This window comes from Tupaia chinensis, unplaced genomic scaffold (genome assembly GCF_000334495.1).
Source record: "Tupaia chinensis unplaced genomic scaffold, TupChi_1.0 Scaffold147123_1, whole genome shotgun sequence".
Taxonomy (NCBI): domain Eukaryota; kingdom Metazoa; phylum Chordata; class Mammalia; order Scandentia; family Tupaiidae; genus Tupaia; species Tupaia belangeri.
Genome location: NW_006206975.1, coordinates 755,473 through 775,977, shown reverse-complemented (window position 1 = coordinate 775,977; position 20,505 = coordinate 755,473). Strand labels below are relative to the sequence as shown.

Genomic DNA, 20,505 nt, shown 5'->3' with positions numbered 1-20,505 from the left:
ATATGTATGTGTGTGTGTGTGTGTGTGTGTGTGTGTGTGTGTGTTCCCTATTTCTCACCCTCTGCCATCTCACCCTCCTTTCACACTGTCTCTGGTATCTGTAGTTGCTTTTCATTCCTTTTTTCCCCTCCACATATTATTATTCACAAAATATCTTAATTAATCTCGATCTTTTCAATAGCAAGTTCAGCTGATATATACGTATCTGTGAACATATGTCTGACTTTAGGCATGAAATTCAGTGAGTAGAATGAATATACTATAAAGTAGCACCAACTGAAGTTATATAGCTTGCTATGGTCATTAAATAGGTATTTTTTAATATGTTTTTAACTTCAAGAAAAGCAGTTTTAGCTTTAATAAATCAAAATTTTTAAATATTAAGAGAAATTTGTTTAAGACTCAAAGTCAGGAAACAGGTTAGGATTCTGTTCAAATAGTAGGTAAAGAAGACAAAGATCCTTAAATCTGTAAATACAAAACATAGGAGAAAATCAGTAATGTTTTAGTCAAAAGTCATAACATTCTATTTCACCAGTTCAGTCTCATGTACTTAATCTATTATCTGTTGTGGTCTGATTTTTCTGTTTAAATTCTGGAACATAACATTCAAATCTGGACTTATCCCTATCATTAAGATGCCCATTTTCTTAGTTGTTTTTAAACTTACTTCTGTGTGTCTGTATTTAGTTTTCCTGGTGTAGCACTTTTTTTAGAACTTCTAGAAGAGCTGGTCTGGTGTTGGTAAATTCTTTCAGGGTTTGTTTATCTGAGAATGGTCTTGTCTTTTCTTCCCTAATGAAGGATAATCTTGCCGGGTATAGTATTCTTAGCTGAAATTGTTTTTCACTTAACACTTTGAATATGTTTTCCCATTCTTTCCTTGTTTGCATTGTTTTCGATGAGAGGCCTGCTATTAGCCTGATGGGATATCCTTTGTACATAACTTGACGTTTCTCTCTTGCCAATTTTAGTATCTTGCCTCTGTCTGTGGTTCTGTGGTTTTTGGTCAGTCTGGCTATAATGTGTCTTGGAGAACATCTTCAGTTAATTCTAGGTGGGGTCCTTTGTATTTCTTGGGTCTGGATCTTTGAATGCTTCTCTAGGTTTGGAAAGTTTTCTTCTAGAATTTCATGGAATAGATTATTAATGCCCTTATTAGTCTCTTCTGGGGTACCGATTATCCAGATATTTGGGCGTTTAATGGTATCTAATATTTCTTGAATATTATCCTCATTTTGGGGGGCTATTTTCTCAGTCTTCGTGGTGAATTTTTCTATGGCAGAGATTCTGTCTTCTACATCTAAGATTCGATCTTCTGTATGATCTAATCTGTTTTTAATACTTTCAAGGAAGATTTTGATTTTCTATATTACAGACTTTATCTCTAACAATTCCGTTGGATTCCTTTTTCATGGTGTTTATTTCCTCTTTAAGATAGTGTAAGAACTTCCTTACCTCCCGGAACTCATTGTCTCTTTTCTCCTGAATCTTCTAGAGTTTATTGTCTTCTCTTGCATCTCTGTTAGCTGTGTCACTATGAATATTCTAAATTCTTTATCAGACATTTTCATGAGTTCCATTGTACTGTCTGCAAATGAAGAGGGGTTGTTCTTTTCCCTTGGGGGTGAAGTATTTTCTTGGTTTCTCATATTTCTTGTGCCTCTGCAGTGATTTCTGGTCATCTAATGGGTTATACATTTTTTCCTAATTTCTTGAAGTTCAATGTGAGGTTCAGAGGCGTGCAGGAGAAGGAGATCTGCAATCTCTCTGCAGTTCCATTTTCCTCCTTTTGTGCAGCAGATTCAGTGAGAATTGAGGAATATTTTGACCCTAATAGTATTCAGATGTTTGGCTACTGTACACTTAGACCTGTCTAGACACTCAGTGCATGGAGGCTGAGCAGTAAAGTAATGAAGGTAACAGAAAAAGGAAAACAAAACAAAAGAAAGAAAAAAAAGAAAATTTTTTTTTATTATTTACTTATTTTTTAAAAAGCAAAATATGAAAACTGCACGGCCTGCAAACATGCCAGCAAAAGCAATAGTTCATAGCTGAAATTCAGCAGTCTTCTCCAAAGGCCTGTACTTTTGCCTTTCCTAAATGGCAGAGGGAAAGGTGAGAACTAGCAAGATAAAAGAGGATCTGAAAGCCAAGAAAATGAAAATTAAAGAAAAAAGAAAAATAAATAAATTAAAGAACAGAGACAGAGAGAAGGTTACAGGGGTTGCCCTATCACTCTAGAATGGGGTCTGGAGGGTGAAGTCTCAGAAAAAAACTTCGTTATCTTCACTAGTCTTAGTCCTTTAAAGCAGTAGTTTACAGCTCAAATGCAACAGTCTTCTCTCTAAATTAAATTTCTATGTATAAAGGTATTTTTAAACAATTATTTAATTTTATTCATTACTATTAGTATTTTAAATTTGACCAACTGCTGGTCCCCATTCATTTATTTTGAATTTGACCAGAGAGAGACACACACAGAGGGGGGAGAGAGAGAGAGAGAAAAAAAGAGAGAGAGTGAGAGAGAGAGAGAGAACAAGCCACCAGGTCCAGGACTTGAACCATGATCAGCCATGTGGGAGTGTCCAGCTCCTTAGCCACTACATCACCCACTGGTCCCTCTGGTCAAATTTTTTAAAATTTAGAAAGAAAGAAAGAAAGAGAGAGAGAAAAAGTAAGTAAGTAAATAAGTTAGTTAAATTTAAAATAATAATAATAATTTTTAAAAACCTACACAAAAGAGTAAGGGGAACATTTGGCAACTAGCGTGTCAACTTTTGTAACCTGGGTATAAATGCAAATGGATGAAATATTTGCAAAGTATCTTGATGCACCTTTGAAAATCATTTTAATTCTTTTTGTTCCAGATAAATGAGTCATCATTGTCATCGAAAAGGAAAATGGTAAGAATAGAGTTTTCTTCACAGCATATTTTATCTCTAATTTTGCCAAATGCTGTTCTCTCATGACTGTCTACCTGGTAGAATCATTGCCTGTGAAAGTGTGGCTGCTTCACTGAGTTCATATTGGGACCTTTAGCTTTTGTCTAATTCTAAAAGAACCAAATTAGAAAATCCTAATAGCTCCTTTTACTTTTGTTAGGGGAAAGTTTATGCAAGTAAACACAGTTGGTTTTCCTTTTATATTTAAGATTTAACTTTTCTTTTTTATTGATTAGAGATTTTTGCCTTAGGACATGTGCACTCCCCAGAGAGACAGACAGACACAGTGAGAGGAAAAGTGAGAAATTCACCCCCAGGAGGTATGGCCACACTGCCATCCCTTCTCCTCCATTCTCCACCTGGGGTCTTAGGCACACACGCCTACATGTCCAGCATGATTTTCAAGCAACTGGGACCAGAACTGGAACTGCAATTGGTCATATGGGAGTCCATGACATAACTACTTCTCCATCTGCTGGGCCCAAGATTTAACTTTTTAAAAATGAAATTGATTGGAGCCAGCAGGTGGCATGGTGATTAAGGGCACTGGACTCCCACAGGGTCGACTATGGTTCAAGTCCTGCACTTGGCAGCTTATTTTCTCACTTTCTCTCTCCCCCCACCCCTCTTTCTCTGTTCCTCTCTAGTCAAATTAAAATAAGTAAATAAATAAAGTAAAATAATTACTTGTTTTTAAATGTAATTAATTGCTCCAAACTCTTCATTTCTTTTTGAAGTTCTTTGCTCTTACTGTCTTTCCTTATCTTGCTTTTGGATGCCAATTTTTGTAATGTAATAGGAAATTCATATTTCCCAGTTTACAGGACACAGTAGGCAAGGTATTTAACCTTTCAATGACATCATTTCTTCTTCTGTAAAACTGGAATATTAATAATTTCTGTCTCATAAGGGTTTCTCACTGATAGGTTTCAGTGAAATGCTATCATTATTATTACTTGCATATATGGCATAACTTAAAGTATTTTAATAATTATAATTTTATCATTTAAAAATTATTTTTTAAAATATCAGACACTATTCATATCTAAGAAGATAAGACTAAAGCCTTTGGATTTGTTCATTTCTCTGAAAAGAACTTTATGTCATTGATTCAAAATTTGAGAGTCTGTAATACAAGTCACTCATTTCTATACCCCAGCTCCCCATTCTGCCTGGGTAGGCCAGTGTTATCAGTGTCTTGGGTTTTCTTTTAGAAATGTAATATAAGGGGCTGCAGGTAGCAGAGTCGTTAAGGTGCTAGACTTCTATATGGCCAACCACAGTTAAAATCCCAGATCTGGCAGCTTGCTTTCTCACTTTCTCTCTCGCACACTCATCATCATTATTATTATTATTATTATTTTTGAGAGGTTTTCACTATACGGCTCATGTGCTCGCCAGAAAGACAGAGAGAGACAGAGAGACAGAAAGTGAGAAATCACCCCACAGGGGGATGACCACGCCGCAGTCCCTTCTCCTCCGTTCTCCTCTCAGGATCTTGGGCACGCACGCACATGCGCCCAGCATGAGTTTTAAGCCACCGGGTCCAGGACGCGAACCGCAGTCAACTACGTGGGAGTCCAGTGACATAGCCATTATGCTAACTGCTGGTCCCCAAAGATCATTCTCTTTTTAAAAAATTTTTCCCAGGTCTGGGACTCAAACCACAGTTGGCCATGTGAGAGTCTAGTGCCCTTAACTACCATACCACCTGCCAGCCCCCCAAAATAAATAAATCTTTAAAATTTTTTTCTTTATTTATGATAGTGTATATACATACATGTGCATGAGACGAGAGAGAGGAGCACTCTCCAAAGGACCTAGTTGTATGGTGATCTCTTTCCTCCAGTCCATCAGATCCTGGACACAGGCACATGTACCTAGCATAATTTGGGCTCACTGGGCTGGGGATTCAAAGCATGGTCACCATGTGGGATCCACCTTTTCTTGAGCATAACCACTGTACCACGGAGTTGGCCCTAACATCCTTTAAAGGCCTCTACTTGGGAGATGCATCACTGTGGATCAACATATCTAGGTTTGTCCTAGAGGGATACTGTCATGACTTAATAGATAAATAGCTATTGGATTTACAGAGAAACCTGCTTGAAAAGGTCAGGACCTCGAGCTTTTCACTGGGTATGATTTCACCACAGCAGGACAGAATTGGCCGACTAACATATGAGAGGCAGTGGCATGTGGGGAGGAGGAGATGAACTTTGGAATCAGAAAAATCGGAAATCAAGTACTCGGGCAACTGCTTATGAGCTCTGAGATACTGGAGACAGTGCCTTTCTTTTTGAACTTCAGCTTCTTGTTTGTACTATATACTAGGCTGTCCGTTTTTATTTTGTACTTTAATAAATACTTTTTAAAAGCAAGATCACTTTTTAAATATTTATTTTATTTGTGGTTATTATTTTTTTTAATTTGACGAGAGAAGAGGGAGGGAAAGTGAGAGAGAAAGCCACCAGGTCTGAGACTCAAATCGTGGTCGGCCATGTGGGGAGTCCAACACCTTAACCACCATGCCACCTGCCGGCCCCAAAGCAAAATCATTTTTAAAATAAATCATGTACAGCTATAAAATAAGATTAAATAGAGATAGCAACAAACCTAATAAAGCCCTAAGTGCTAAGCGGGCTTTCTTTTTCAAGAGAGAAAAGCCAAAATCTAACCTAGGCATCGAGGGCAATGAGCTCAGGGGCATCATTGCAGTATATTCTCAAAGGGAGAGAGAAAACCCACAAGTGGACAGATACATGCTGTAATGTGTATCGAGCGCCCCCAGTTCTAACTTGACAGGATATTTTTTTAGCCTATTTTTAATTTGAAGTCTAATAATTATTTTCACAGCATTACTTATATCATTGCTTAATTGTTTTCACTTATATCACAATAAAGTATTCTGATATTTGTTAACAAGACTAGTTTTTTCTAGAAGCTGAAAAGGTCAAATTACATGGCTTTGGGCCATTCCCTCCCTTCCCTTTGATGTCTTTGTGATCAGTTTTTGTTGTTGTTGTTGTTGTTTAGGTTTTGCCTTAAGTCAGGACAGACTGGACAGAGAGAGGGAAAGTGAAAAATCACTCCCCAGGGTGGATGCTCCTCACCACCGCAATTGCTTCTCTTCCATTCTCCTCTTAGATTTTGGGCACACACACACATACACCCGGTGTGACTTTCAAGCCATCAGGTCTGGGACTTGAACCATGGTCAGTCCTCTGGGAGTCCAGTGCCTTAACCACCATGCCCCCTGCCAGCTTCCAGGATCATTATTAAGAGTGCTCTGTTCAGGCTGGAGCCGAGTGCATTCTTTCCATGAAAGAAAGTCTAAGAAGGTTTTAATTTTTTATCTCATGCCCAGTTTGATTTCTTCCCCTATAGAGTTTTCCAAGTCAAGAAGTATAGAAGAAAATGTTAAGATCAGAGCCAGCCCCATCGCATAGTAGTTAAAGGAGCCAGATCCCACATGGCCTACCATGGTTTGATTCTCAGCCCTATTAGCTTAAAAAGCACATCAGCATTTGTGCTTGCATGCCCAAAATCCTGATGGGAAGGAAAAATGGAGGGAAAAGGTTTGCAGCATTACTGTGACCCACAGGGGATATGCTTTCTCTCTCTTTCTCTCTTATGAGTGCATGTACCCTTTGGAAAGAAAAAAGAAAGATTTTTAAAAGTCAAAACCATAAAAAGTGTTGGGACCAGCAGTTAGCGTAATGGCTATGTTACTGGACTCCCATGTAGTCGAATGCGGTTCTCATCCTGGACCCAGTGGCTTAAAACTCACGCCGGGCACGTGTGTGTGTGTGCGTGCCCAAGATCCTGAGAACAGAACGGAGAAGAAGGGATTGCGGCATGGCCATCCCCCCTGGGGGGTGATTTCTCGCTTTCTGTCTCTCTGTCTCTCTCTGGCGGGCTGGCAAGCGCACATACCCTATAGTAAAAACCTCTCAAAAAAAAAAACATAAAAAATGTATATATATATTTTGGGGGGGGCGGTTCTTGCTATAGGGTGCATGTGCTCTCTGGAGAGACAGACAGAAAGTGAGAAATCACCCCCCCAGAGGGGATGGCCATGGTGAATCCTTTCTCCTCCATTCTTCTCATACGATTTCAGGCACAAACACACATGTGCTTGGTGTGAGTTTCAAGCCTCTGAGTCTGGGACTTGAACCGCAGTCAGCCATGTGGTGTAACATAACCATTACACCATCTGCTGTTCCTCACAAAAATATTTTAAATTTAAAGCAAACAAAATAATCTGCATGGAAATATTCTGATTTCTTAAAATCCTCCCCCTTTTAAAAATTTCTTTCTTTCTTTCTTTTTTTATTGCTAGGCGGCACATGCTTTAGCCAGAGAGAGAGGAAAGGCACTCCCCCAATGGAGTGTGGTCACGCTGAAATCCCTTCTCCATTTCTCCATCCTGTTGAGATTTTGGTCTCACACACCTGGCATGTTTTTCAAGCCACTGCTGCTGGGATCTGAGCTGTGGTCAGCCATGTGGGATCCAGTTCCCTTAACCACTGGGCTTAAAATGCTCTTTTTATAATAAAAAGTAAATCTTGGAATTAGGGATGGGCAAGTAAAGAAGATAAATAGGTTTTTTTCTTGAAAAACTTTTCCTAGAAAAAAAATGAATTATGGCCTTTCCTGCCCACTGTGACTACCTGGACAGAATTCATGACTGACCAGGAAATCTGAGAATAGACACCTGGGACTGCTGCTGAGGATTTCAGGCCCGTGGGAGGATCTTCTCCACAGCAGCCTCCTCAGCCAGCCTGCTGAGAACTGGTCTGTTAATTAGCTGCTGACGAGAGATGCCGTGATACAGAAATCCATTTATCCCAGCCAGAAAAGTACCTCTTAATGTTTAATGCCATATTATCAAGATTAAACCATATGAGAATTTAGTAGGCTGAAGAAATGGTATGTAGCCAGCAGAACAGCAGAATAAATACTAACCTTAAAACCATTCCCTCAAACTCTTTTTTTTTTAGAGGTTTTTTGCTATAGGGCACATGCGCCCACCCGACAGAGAGAGACAGAGAGACAGAAAGCGAGAAATCACCCCCCAGGGGGGATGACCACGCCGCAATCCCTTCTCCTCCATTCTCCTCTCGGGATCTTGGGAACGCAGGCACACGCACCTGGTGTGAGTTTAAGCCACGGGTCCAGGACGTGAACCGCGGTCGACTACATGGGAGTCCAGCGACATAGGCCATTACGCTAACTGCTGGTCCCAGACTCTCTTGCTTAATCTCGTCTCCTGAGGGAATTCTGCTCTGCCCTTCCACCCCCCACTTTGGGACCCAGGGACTAGGCATGCCTGCTGCATCTGCTTCCCCTTTAACCACTGCTGCAGGTCCAGAGCTGCTTCTTTTCCTAATTTTCCCCTAGGGCAGTTTAGCAGCCTTCACCTCTAATTTAAGCCATGGGGTGTTCTCTTGGGTGAGTTAAGAACTGGTGGCTTTTAGAAGGAGCTAATGTTAAACCTCAAAGCCAGTCTCTGAGATAGGGAAATCAAGATACAAAGGATTTTAAAAGCTGCTTGGCAAGATAAAGAGCAAGGTTCTAAATCCTGTTTTATATGTTGTTTATAATGAAGTAGGAGCCATGCCAAGCCATTCTTAGTTCAGCAAGCATTTCTTGAAGGCTTAAGGGATCAATCAATAGAGGGGAGAGAGGTTGCTATGGAAAAGAAGAGTCATGTTCCCAAGCAGTCTTTTCTTTTTATAGAGATTTTTGCAATAAGCCACGTTCACTCATCAGAGAGACAGAAAGCCCATAAATCATGCCTCAAGGGGGATGGCCATGCTGCAATCCCTTCTCCTCCATTCTCCTCTCAGGGTCTTGGGCACGTGCACACGCACCCAGTGTGAATTTTAAGCCACTTGGTCTGGAATGCAGATCTTACATGGGAGTCCAGCAACATAACTATTACACCATCCACTGGTCCCCCTAGGCCCAGTCTTGCTTTGCTCAAGCAGTACAGCATTGCTTGCGCTGTCCATCACAAATGCACAGGCAGAGCAGTACCAGAAGTTCAGAGAACTTTAGGATATGCATGATACACGTATAAGTAAGCAAGTTTCCTCATGTTCATTTTTAAAAGAATTATTTAATTTTACTCATTTATTTACTTATTTATTTGAATTTGATCAGAGAGGGACAGAGTGAAGAGAGAGAGGGAAAGTGAGAAAGCAAGCCTCCAGGCCTGTGACTCACACTGCAGTCAGCCATGTAGAAGTCCAGCGCCCTTAACTACCACACCACCTGCCGGCCCCCCTCATGTTCATTTGAAGTATCAATTACCCAACCCATTCTGGGTTTTGATTGTGTCTTTACTGCTTAATAGTAGTATGATCTTGGAGAATACCTCTGAACCTCACTTCTTTATGTATAAAATGAAAATCCCTCAGGCCAGTAGGTGGCATGAAGGTTCAAGAGGCTGGATCCCACATAGCTAACTTTATGGTTAGAGTCCCAGACCCAGCAGCTTGAAAATCATGCCAGGCATGTGTGTGTGCATGCCCACCCACCCAAAATGCCTAGAGGAGAATAGAGGAGAAGGGATTTCCATGTGGCCATCCTTCTAGGGAGTGATTCTTTCTGTCTCTCTCCAGTGAGTACGTGCACCCGGTAGCAAAAGGAGGAAGGAAGGACAGAAGGAAGGAAATGAACCAGGAAACCTCTTTTTTGGCATCTACCAGCCTCACCAATTTGGCTGGTGTTCTGGACCCTGTCCAGTGGAGACCCTGAATAGTCTTTCCCCAGCCTCAAAGCCAAGTATCCATCTTTGCCTGCCTGCTCTAGTGGGCTCCTGCTGAGTCTTCCAATCCTACTTCCCTTCTGTAGGCTATCTTAGTTTTGAAAGCCATCTGCCCCTGGGTTCTTCCTCTGAACCGTTTCATCTTATGTTCAATTTCTTTCTTTTGAATACATCCATCTTTCTTCTGTCCTTTTAAATTGATTAATTAATTTTATTTATTTATTTTTAGAGATCTTTGCCATAGAGCACATGCCCTTGCTGGAGAGACAGAAAGAGACAAAAAGTGAGAAATCACACCCTCCCCGCCCCCCACCCCCCGGGGAGACGGCCATGCCACAATCCCTTCTCCATTCTCCTCTCAGGATTTTGGGTATACACACACATGTGCCCGGTGTGAGTTTAAACTGTCAGGTCTAGGACTTGAACTGTGGTTGACTTATATGACAGTTCAGCAACGTAACCATTACACCATCTGCTGGTCCCGCTTCATTTAAAACAAACAAACAAACAAACAAACAAAAACTATAAAGGCCTTCAGAGTGCTCTGATGTATGAATTAGAGTATTGTAAACCACTGTCTCCTGTTCAGGATTCTCATAGACTTTTTTAGGGAATAACAAATTAACACTCTGGCAAATTAAAGACACCCACTGCCTTTTTTCCTGCTGTTCCAGAAATGTCTTCTTTACGTTTTTTTCTTTTAGAGAGGTTTTTGCTATGGGGTATATGCGCTTGCCAGAAAGACTGAGACAGAGAGACAGAAAGTGAGAAATCACTCCCCAGGGGGAATGGGATTGAGGCGTGGCCATCCCCCCTGGGGGGTGATTTCTCGCTTTCTGTCTCTCTTGTCTCTCTCTGTCTTTCTGGCGAGCACACGTGCCCTATAGCAAAAACCTCTCCAAAAAAGAAAGAAAAGAAAAAAAAACTTTATGAAGTGAAATGTTAATTACTGTTTATACTTTTCTTCTGCTCCCCTCCCTGTTTTCTTTTAAAAATAAATTCAGGGCAAGCCCTGTGGCCTGTTGGTTATAGGAGCTGGATCCCACATGACTGACCCCACAATTGAGATCCTATCACTGGAGGCTTGAAAAATATGCTGGGCTTGTGTAAATGTGTGTCCGAAATCCCGAGAGGAGAGAGAGATGGAAGAGACAGATGCCACAAAGAAATAATGCCCCACGGGGGATGCTTTCTCCCTCTTCTGCCCTCTGCCTCTCTGGCGAGCACATGGGCCCTCTGACCCTCCAAAAAAATGTTTGTCATGGGTTTTTTTCTGCTTCTGCTTTAAATAAATTCTCTTTTTCTCTCTACCTGCAGTGTGAAATGGCTCCCAGTGGCGATAAACAAAGAGCCCCTGAAGTTAATTTCAAGGAATCGAGAACAACACACATGAAACCTGAACTCTTGAGTGGACACATTCCTCCAGGCCACATTCCTAAACCCATCGTGATGCCCGACTATGTGGCGTGAGTAGGAGTCCAGAGGTCCCATTTGGGCCTTCTGTTTTCTGGTTTGTTTCCAAGTTAATGCTCGCTGCTTAAAATCATTCTGCGGACACTTGCCTGTTCTGTGACAGGTAACACGTTGACCTGCAGGTCAGGGTGGTCAGTGAGGAAGCAGCTAGGATGACTTCCCAACAGCCTCTTGCAGTGAAAACATTACACCTTTGGTTTATGTTTTGCCTCAGAAAATACCCTGTGATTCACACGGACGATGAGCGAGAACGCTACAAAGCTGTGTTCCAAGACCAGTTTTCGGAGTACAAAGAGCTGTCCTCAGAAGTGCAGGCCATCTTAAGGAAGCTCGATGAGCTGGATGAGGTGATGAGCAGACTGCCGCGTCATTCGGAAAACCGGCAGGTCAGTGTCTGCGGCTGCCGAAGGAGCTCGGACCCAGGGCCACATAAATCCAATCTTTTTTTTAAAAAAATTATTACTTAATTTTATTTACGATTTATTTATTTATTTTTAATTTAACCAGAGAAACAGAGAGAGAGAGGTAGGGAGAGTGAGAAAGCAAGCCACCAAGTCCAGGACTTAAACTATGGTTGGCCATGTGGGAGTCTAGCACCCTAACCAGCATACCACCTTTTGGCCCCTAAATCTGACCTTTGAACAGTCTATAATCTGCATCCACTGGCTGTGTCTAGGAAAGCATTTGAGATCTCCCAGGAGATTGACTAGTCAAGATTACAGTTCTAATACATACCTTCATGTTTTTTCCTTGATTATTAAATAGTATATTATCAATATTGTCCCACTTAAGTAAAATATACATTTGCCTAAGATCCGCACTGAGTCAGTAAGGGTTCCAAAGGAAACAGATGGCACAGGCAAACAAAGAGAATGCCAAGAGGGTTTGTTCACAAAGGGGAGTGTGGGGCGTGAGGAGCCTCCAGGGGCAGTATATTTCCTGGCGAAGCCAGAGTGAAGCAGCTACCACCAGGCCTAAAAGATGAAAGCTTGGTGGTTGGGGGCTGGACAGAGGTGAACTGTAGCACTCTTCAAGGGCTGATCCTCATGGTGGAGTTCAGGTCCATGCTCCAGAGACCTCCCAGAGTGTACCAGGCACACAGGGGCCCATGATCTGGGGCTGGTTGAGGTTGGAGATGGGTTATAACAGGACCTTTACGAAGGCAGTGCCAACTCTGCCTTTCCCTCCCTCTTTGTTTCTCTCACTTGAAACAAATAAACAAACAAACTTGGAATAAAGAAAGCACGGTGGGTAAGAGTGGAGAGTGGACCTGAGGCTGCAAACGTGAGCTACTGCACACTTACTTCAGACTGATGACCATGACTGTGACAGAGAGGAAAACCAAGAGACCACAGGATAGTCATGTAGGACTTAAACTTCTTCTTTCATGTACTGTTTTTTCTCTTCCCATATTTTTTTACTTTTTATAAATTTGAAATAGGGAATGCCTCATAATCAGCATTTTAAAAAATCAGATGTAAATTTTTCTAATTGAGGTAAAGTTCACACACCATAAGTCCACCCTTTTTTTGTTTTTTTTTTTTGAGAGGTTTTTGCTATAGGGGGTGTGCGTTCGCCAGAAAGACAGAGAGAGACAGACAAGACGCAAGAAATCACTCCCTAGGGGGGATGGCCATACCACAGTCCCTTCTCCTCCATTCTCCTCTTGGGATCTTAGGCACGCACGCACATGGACCCAGGGTGAGTTTTAAGCCACTGGGTCTTGGACTTGAACCATGGTTGACTACATGGGAATCCAGTGACATAGCCATTATGCTAAATGCTGGTCCCAGTCCACCCTTTTTAAAAAAATTATTTAGTTTATTTTATTTGTTATTATTTTTCATTTGACCAGAGAGAGAAAGGGAAAGTAAAAAAGCAAGCCGCCATGTCCAGGACTTGAACTGTGGTCGCCCTTGTGGGAGTCTAGCACCTTAACCATTGCGCCACCTGCTGGCCCCAAGTCTACCTTTTTTTTTTTTTTTAAGTCTACCCTTTTTAAAAGTATGCATTTCAGTGGTTTTTAGCATACTCACAAAGTTATGCAACCATCACTGCTATCTAATTCCAAAACATTTTCATCACCTCAAAAAGAAATCCAATACCCACATGCAGTTATTCCCCATTCCTGCATTTCTTTACCCATTGACAACCACAAAACTACTGTTTGCATGGATTTGCCTATTTTGAATGTTTCATAAAAATGCAATAATAAGGGCCAGCCAGGTGGTGGTGTAGTTAAGGCAGCTGGATCCCACATGGCCAATTGCTCAGTTAGAGTCCCGGACCTGGTTGCTTTAAAAACATGCCAGGCACTTGTGTATGTGTGCCCAAAATCCTGAGAGGAGAATGGGGAAGGGATTGCAGTATGGTCATCTCCCTGAGGGATACTTTCTCATTTTCTCTCTTTCTCGTCTCTCTCTCTCCTGCAAGAGCATGTACCCTGTAATGCAATGATAAAATATATGATCTGTTGTATCTGGCTTCTTTCACTTAGCATAATGTTTTCAAGGTTTATCTCTCTATTTTTTTAAGAATTATTTTATTGAAATTTATTTATTTATTTATCTATTTATTTATTTAAATTTGACCAGAAAGGAAAGTGTAAGAGAGAAAGAGAGAAAAAGTGAGAAAGCAAGCTGCCAGATCCGAGACTCAAATCACAGTCAGCCATGTGGGAGTCCAGCGCCCTTAACCACCATGCCACCTGTTGGCCCCATCCCTCTATTTTTTTTAATTGCCAGAAGGTGCATACATTCACCAGAGAAAGAGGTGGGAGAGAGAAGGCACCCCCAATAGGCATGGTCACACTACAGTTCTTTTTCCTCCATTTATCCATCCCATCAGGATTTTGAGTGAACACACACATGCGCTGGTGTACAAGCCCCCAGGGTTGGGATTTGAACTATAATTGGCCATGTGGGATCTAACTCCCCAATCACAGGGCTTAATCCTCTGTGCCACATGGCTAGCCCTAAGTTCATCTACAGTCAAGCGTGAATCAATACTTCATTACTTTTTGTATTGGAATAATATTCCATTGTATGGATATTTATATTTTGTTTATCCATTTATTAGTTGATAGACATTTGGGCCATTCTCACTCTTTGGCTATTATGAATAATGCTGCTATGGACATTTGTTATTTTTTTAATAATTCCTTATTTTATTTATTATTATTTTTTTTTTTTATTATTTGCTCACCAGAGAAAGAGAGAGGGAAAAGTGAGAAAGCAAGCTGCCAGGTCTGGGACTCGAACCGGTCAGCCATGCCATGTGGGAGTCCAGTGCCGTAATCACCACGTCATCTGCTGGCCCCTGTTCTGTCTTTTTTAAAGATGTCACATTAATCTATTGTATAATTAAACATTTTTAAACTCATTCAACTTTTTTCTTTATAATTTGCTATAATACGCATGTACTTGCCAGAGAGACTGAAGGACAGTAAGAAAGCACTCCCCATGGGAAATAGTCACAATAGAACCCTTCACCTCCATTTCTCCTTTTGGGATTTTGGGCACACACGCATGTGTGCTTGGTATGTTTTTTCATGTGGGATCCAAGACCTCCATGCAGGAGGTCATGTGGGATCCAGCTGCCTTAACCACCACATCACCAGCTGGCCCTCATTCAGCTTTTAAGAATTAAATTTTTGGGGACCAGCAGTTGGCGTAATGGCTGTGTCGCTGGACTCCCATGTATTTGACCGCAGTTCGCATCCTGGACCCGGTGGCTTAAAACTCACGCCGGGCGCGTGTGCGTGCATGCCCAAGATCCTGAGAGGAGAATGGAGGAGAAGGGCTTGAGGCGTGGCCATCCCCCCAGAGGGTGATTTCTCACTATCTATCTCTGTCTCTCTCTCTGTCTGGTGAGCACACGCGCCCTGTAGCAAAAACCTCTAAAAAAAAAAAAATTAAATTAAAAAAAAAATTTATGTATGCAGGGGCCGGCAAAGTGGCATGGTGGTAAAAGGCGCTGTACTCCCACATGGCCGACCACGGTTCAAGTCTCGGACCTGGTGGCTTGCTTTCTCACTTCCTCTCTCTCTCTCTCTGTGTCTCTCTGATCAAACTGGAAAATAATAATGATAATAATAAATAAAGTTAAATAAAATAATTCTTAAAAAAATTTGTATATGCAAATACACACATAAGCATAACACACATGTATGTATTCTCCTGAGAACCTATATTAGTTGGGTGTTTTTGTTTTGACCGCAGACTTTCAGTGTACATTTAAATCAGTTATAATTGTGAGCTAAGTCAGATGTGTACAGTGGTGACATTTCCCCAATCCTGGAACAATAGAATGGTGTTAGCTAAGAGACGCCAGTATCAGGGAGCAGTAGAAATCCAGCAAACACCGAGGTTAAGGGCCAGTTAGTACCAGCTGAAAAACAAGCAAGGTCCACAGCTCAGGAAGGGTGACCCAGTTTAGAGGCCCTGAGAGACTGCAGGAAGGAGCTAGCCAGCCCCAGGAATCAGGATCAGTACAGGTTGGTAAGAGCAGTGGTTGGGAGAAATGGTGCTAAAAACCCCAGCTGTGACTTGTATGTAGCTCTGGTTTGTGGGCTCGTGTGAGTGGGCAACAACTCCAGCATGTGGATCCACTATGGGATCACAGTAGGGGCCGAGAGACCGAGTTTTCCACTGTTGTTCCACACAGTGTCAACAGCAGTCATTACTTTGGGTTTTTATCCTGATATGGCAAGTGAGTAACCAAAACAACAGGCCCAGTTATTACCAGTGTTTCCTCCAGTCCTTCTCCAAACTAGAGAGATTAATTGCATCACAAAAGTTTACTTCTCATCAACCACAGGTTGAGGATTGCTCTGGGCAGGAGATGCAGGGCTCATCCATGTCCTCACTGTGTCTTCAGGGCTGCTGTGGGGCACTTCAGAGCCCAGTGGGCCTGTTTGGAGACAGGTTTTCTCATAAACCTGGCTGTGTACCCTTGAGAAATGAAACAGTCTGAAGACTTTTCTGAGCCTGTAAAATAGGAATCTGGGGGGCCAGAAGGTGGTGTAGTGATTAGGGAGCTGGATTCCCATGTGGCCCACTGCAGTTTGAATCCTGGGTCTGGTGACTTGAAACTCACGCCAGGCACGTGTGCTTGTGCGCCCAAAATCCCAAGAGGAAAATGGAGGAGAAGGAACTGTGGCAAGGCCATCCCCCTTGGAGGATGTTTCTCACTTTCTGTCTCTCTGGCAAGTGCACGTGTCCTATAGCAAAAACCCCTCTCTTTCAACAACAACAACAAAAAATTGTGACCCAAATAACCCCCCTGGTCCTCACTACTTCTAAGTTCCCTCTCCATGACAGACTCCATAGTGGGTTCTATGCCATGTCTCTGCCAGCTTCCCTAGTACAGGACCCTGACTCTAGCAGCCAGTTTATCCCTGGCTCAGAACCTGTTGTTATAGATTACAGCTGAATGACAGGTCCACCCTCACTACTGGCAAGCTATCAAAACAACAATACTCAGGATCTCACTATGCAAAAGCGATGGAAGAATTAAAATGTATTGGGGAAAGGCTGTGGGTAAGTGGTGGAAAATGTTCTCGGGATGCAATTAGAATTGTGAATTATTACATTTTACTTTGTATTGATTAGATTTGCATTGTCTAGCCAGATCTATGCATAGGTTTGCACAGAAAAATGGGAGCATTTGCTCTAATAATCAGTTCCCTTGGGTGGCATGTTCAACTCCTTAACAAAATTCATGTTTGTTACAAAACTTACAATTAAGTTAAAGGAATCTTACATTAGCTATTTTGAAATAGTTGAATAGTCTCAACCTCTTAATTCCAATACCTAATAACTTGGAAAAGAACTTTTCAAATAATAACTAATGTCATAATTATTGTCTAAGCACTTCATGAAGATTGTTTTATTTTATCTTTTTTATTCACGGTAGCATATGCAAAAGAGAGAGAGAAAAAACACCACTAAAGGGTCCTAGATATGCCACACAATCTTTTTTCCTCCAATTCTTCATCAAGTCAGGATCCTGGACACACACCATCAAGGCCAGCACGAAGCTAACTAGGCCTGGATTCAAACCCACATCAGCCATGTGGGATCTGGCTTCCTCTTTACAGCACGCAGTCAGTGCACTATGGGGCAGGCCCTGTAAGTGAACCTTAACCAAGTGAACCTTCTCTCAACCCTTTGAGGTCATTCGATTATTATTTCCATTTTACCAGTGAGGAAGCTGAGTCTCAAGGAGGCTAAATATTTTGCCTCTGGTCACACAGCTGGCAGGTGATGGCACTGGAACTTGGGTCTGGTTTCACGTGGGCAGGGACTTTTCTTCCTTTTCATCCCTGGAACCTAGTATCTGGCGGATAGTGAGCCTTCAGATATTTGTATAGTGAATTGAATTTGTGTGTGTGAATATATTTTTTTTGTCTTAGATAAAAATCGTTTTCTGACTAGCTGTAGTGGCACAATAACATGGTAGTCTGTGATGCTGTGGCAACATGGGAAGGTCCCAGAACCACGTCCTGTGCAAGCTGGGCATGTGTGTGCCCATCATGCTGACCGGCTGAGGCTGGGAGTGGATCACAGCATAAAAACCCCACTGGGGGGCTGGCAGATGGCGTGGTAGGTAAGGGCACTGGACTCCCACATGACTGGCCATGGTTCAAGTCCTGGACCTGGTAACTTGCTTTCTCACTTTCCCTCTCTCTCACTCTCCCTATCCCTCTGTAGTCAAATTAAAATAAATAAATAAAGTTAAGTAAAATAATAACTTTTAAAGAATTATTTAATTTTATTTATGCATCCATTTTTTTTTTTTTGAGAGATTTTCACTGTAGGGCGCGTGCGCTCGCCAGACAGACAGAGACATAGAGACAGAAAGCGAGAAATCACCCCCCAGGGGGGATGGTCACGCCGCAATCCCTTCTCCTCTATTCTCCTCTCGGGATCTTGGGCACGCACGCACACGCGCCCGGCGTGAGTTTTAAGCCACCTGGTCCGGGACATGAACTGCGGTCGACTACGTGGGAGTCCAGTGACATACATAGCCATTACGCTAACTGCTGGTTCCTTCTGCATCCATTTATTTTAATTTGACTGTAGAGAGAGAGAGGGAAAGTGAAAAAGCAAGCCACCAGGACTGGTACTTGAACCATGGTTGGCCATGTGAGTGTCCAGCACCTTAACCACCACACCACCTGCTAGTCCCAATAAAATAATTTCTTTTTTTGGAGAGGTTTTTGCTATATGGTGTGTGCACTCGCCAGACAGACAGAGAGAGACATAGAGACAGGAAGCGAGAAATCACCCTCCAAGGGGGGGATGGCCACGCCACAATCCCTTCTCCGCCATTCTCCTCTCGGGATCTTGGGCACGCACGCACACGCGCCCGACGTGAGTTTAAGCCACCAGGTCTGGGACTTGAACCACGGTCCACTACGTGGGAGTCCAGTGACATAGCCAGTACGCTAACTGCTGGTTCCCCAATAAAATAATTATTAAAAACAAAAAAAACAAAAAAACTCCACTAGGGATGTCTCTCCTCATCATCACTCATGGAAGATATAAATAACAACAGTGTTTTCTAATAAGCAGTGTGCTTTGAGACATGATTTGAGTAAATGAAAGAGTTTTAACTCAAATGTATAATGTGTTATTTTAAGGAACATGAGAGAATTTCAAGAATCCATGAAGAGTTTAAGAGAAAGAAGAATGTGAGTAAAAATTTTCTCCTTTAAAATATACTCTTACTCAGGTACACTTGTGGTCATTGACAGACTTCAGATTCTCTTATCTAAAGTATTTAAAGTATTTATTTTCTGTATTTCTCTTAAGGCTACTTTCTAGGGAAAATAGGTGGTTGCTGGATGCCTTCTCTTATAACCTCTGTCCTAAATACAGTCTGCTGCTTCTTTCTTGAGTGACGTAGGGACACCAGCACTGACAAGGAACTCTTCTTCCATATTTCCCTCAAAAGGACAAATTATTTTACATTTTTCCAACTCTACTTCTCACTTAATCTCACAAGTCAGTAGAGGCTGGAGAAGTCTCCTGTTAATCTTTTCTATACATTTATTTCCCTTTTTACGGTTAAAGATGCCTCAGCTCTTTGTATTTCCCACTCAGTTTTACTATGAACCTAAAACTGCTCTAAAAAATAATGTGTATTTTTTGAAAAGCATAGAGAGAGCTTGAGTGTCATTCTGATTATGCAGATTTGGAACTTTGCTGTAGATAATTCTACTCATCAAGTAATTTTCTGGGTGACAATCTATGTTTCGGTCTTCTTTGCTGAGGAAGCCAGACTCTGAAATAATAGTTCTGTTTCTTTTACAGGATCCTACATTTCTGGAGAAAAAAGAACGCTGTGATTACCTAAAGAATAAACTTTCTCACATAAAACAAAGAATTCAAGAATATGATAAAGTAATGAATTGGGATATACAAGGTTATTCTTAAGCCTTATTTGGAACTACTTTTTCTTTTAATAGCAGATTTATTATTTATTTACTGCCTTTTTTATGCTCTGTGGTAGAGAAGCAAGTGCTTTCAGAATTAGGTTCTGGTTTAACAGGTAGGCAATGTTAAACAAGATGACTCAAACATTTTGCAACAAATTCAGATTTACTGAGGGCCTTTACTGAGAATGGAAGAAGTCCTGTATTCATCTGCATACAGTTTCACATTTGTCCATCCCCCTAGACTGTGTTGTCATTTTAGAGGACGTATCCTTGTGGGGTGAGGATGAGTGAAATCTCCATTCCAGTGCTGCTGTTTCCTTTATAATGCAGGCAGATTGCTGTGATTTTTCTAAGACAGATTTCTCTTCCTAAAACAGTCCAAAGGGATTCCTAAAGGATGCTTCCTATGGGAACATGGATAACACCTTTTCAAAGGTGTCATTTCTTCCTTTGAAAGGGGTTTGAAATTTAAATCACCATTTTTAACCTTTGTGTTCTTTTGGGAATACCTAATCTCTTGTGCTTGTTTCCTCTTCTATAAAAGGGAACTAATCAGAGTACCAACCTCTGGGGGCCACCAGGTGACATGGTGTCTAAGATGCTGGACACTCCCACATGGCTGCCCACGGTTCAAATCCTGGACCTGGTGACTTGCTTTCTTGCTTTCCCTTTTTCTATCTGGTCAATTAAAAAAATAATAAAATTAACATAAATATTTTTTAAAGAAGAATACCAGGACCAGCAGTTGGCATAATGGCTAGGTCACTGGACTCCCATGTAGTCGACTGCGGTTCGAGTCCTGAACCCAGTGGCTTAAACTTACACCAGGGGCATGTGCATGCATGCCCAAGATCCCGAGAGGAGAATGG

The 20,505-nt window shown here is 41.7% G+C and overlaps 1 protein-coding gene across 2 annotated transcripts in view; it reads left to right on the top strand.

Moving 5' to 3' along the window:
• The window catches only part of MARVELD2 (MARVEL domain containing 2), a 28,067-nt gene extending 7,790 nt beyond the window's left edge, over positions 1-20,277 (top strand). For both annotated transcript variants that reach the window (XM_006169514.3, XM_006169515.3), the window contains exons 3-7: positions 2,871-2,906; positions 11,038-11,186; positions 11,408-11,579; positions 18,839-18,889; positions 19,512-20,277. In XM_006169514.3, the coding sequence (XP_006169576.1) occupies positions 2,871-2,906; positions 11,038-11,186; positions 11,408-11,579; positions 18,839-18,889; positions 19,512-19,634 (531 nt within the window). In that variant the 3' untranslated portion in view covers positions 19,635-20,277. The remainder of the gene's footprint in view (positions 1-2,870; positions 2,907-11,037; positions 11,187-11,407; positions 11,580-18,838; positions 18,890-19,511) is intronic.
• The last annotated feature ends 228 nt before the right edge of the window (positions 20,278-20,505 follow it).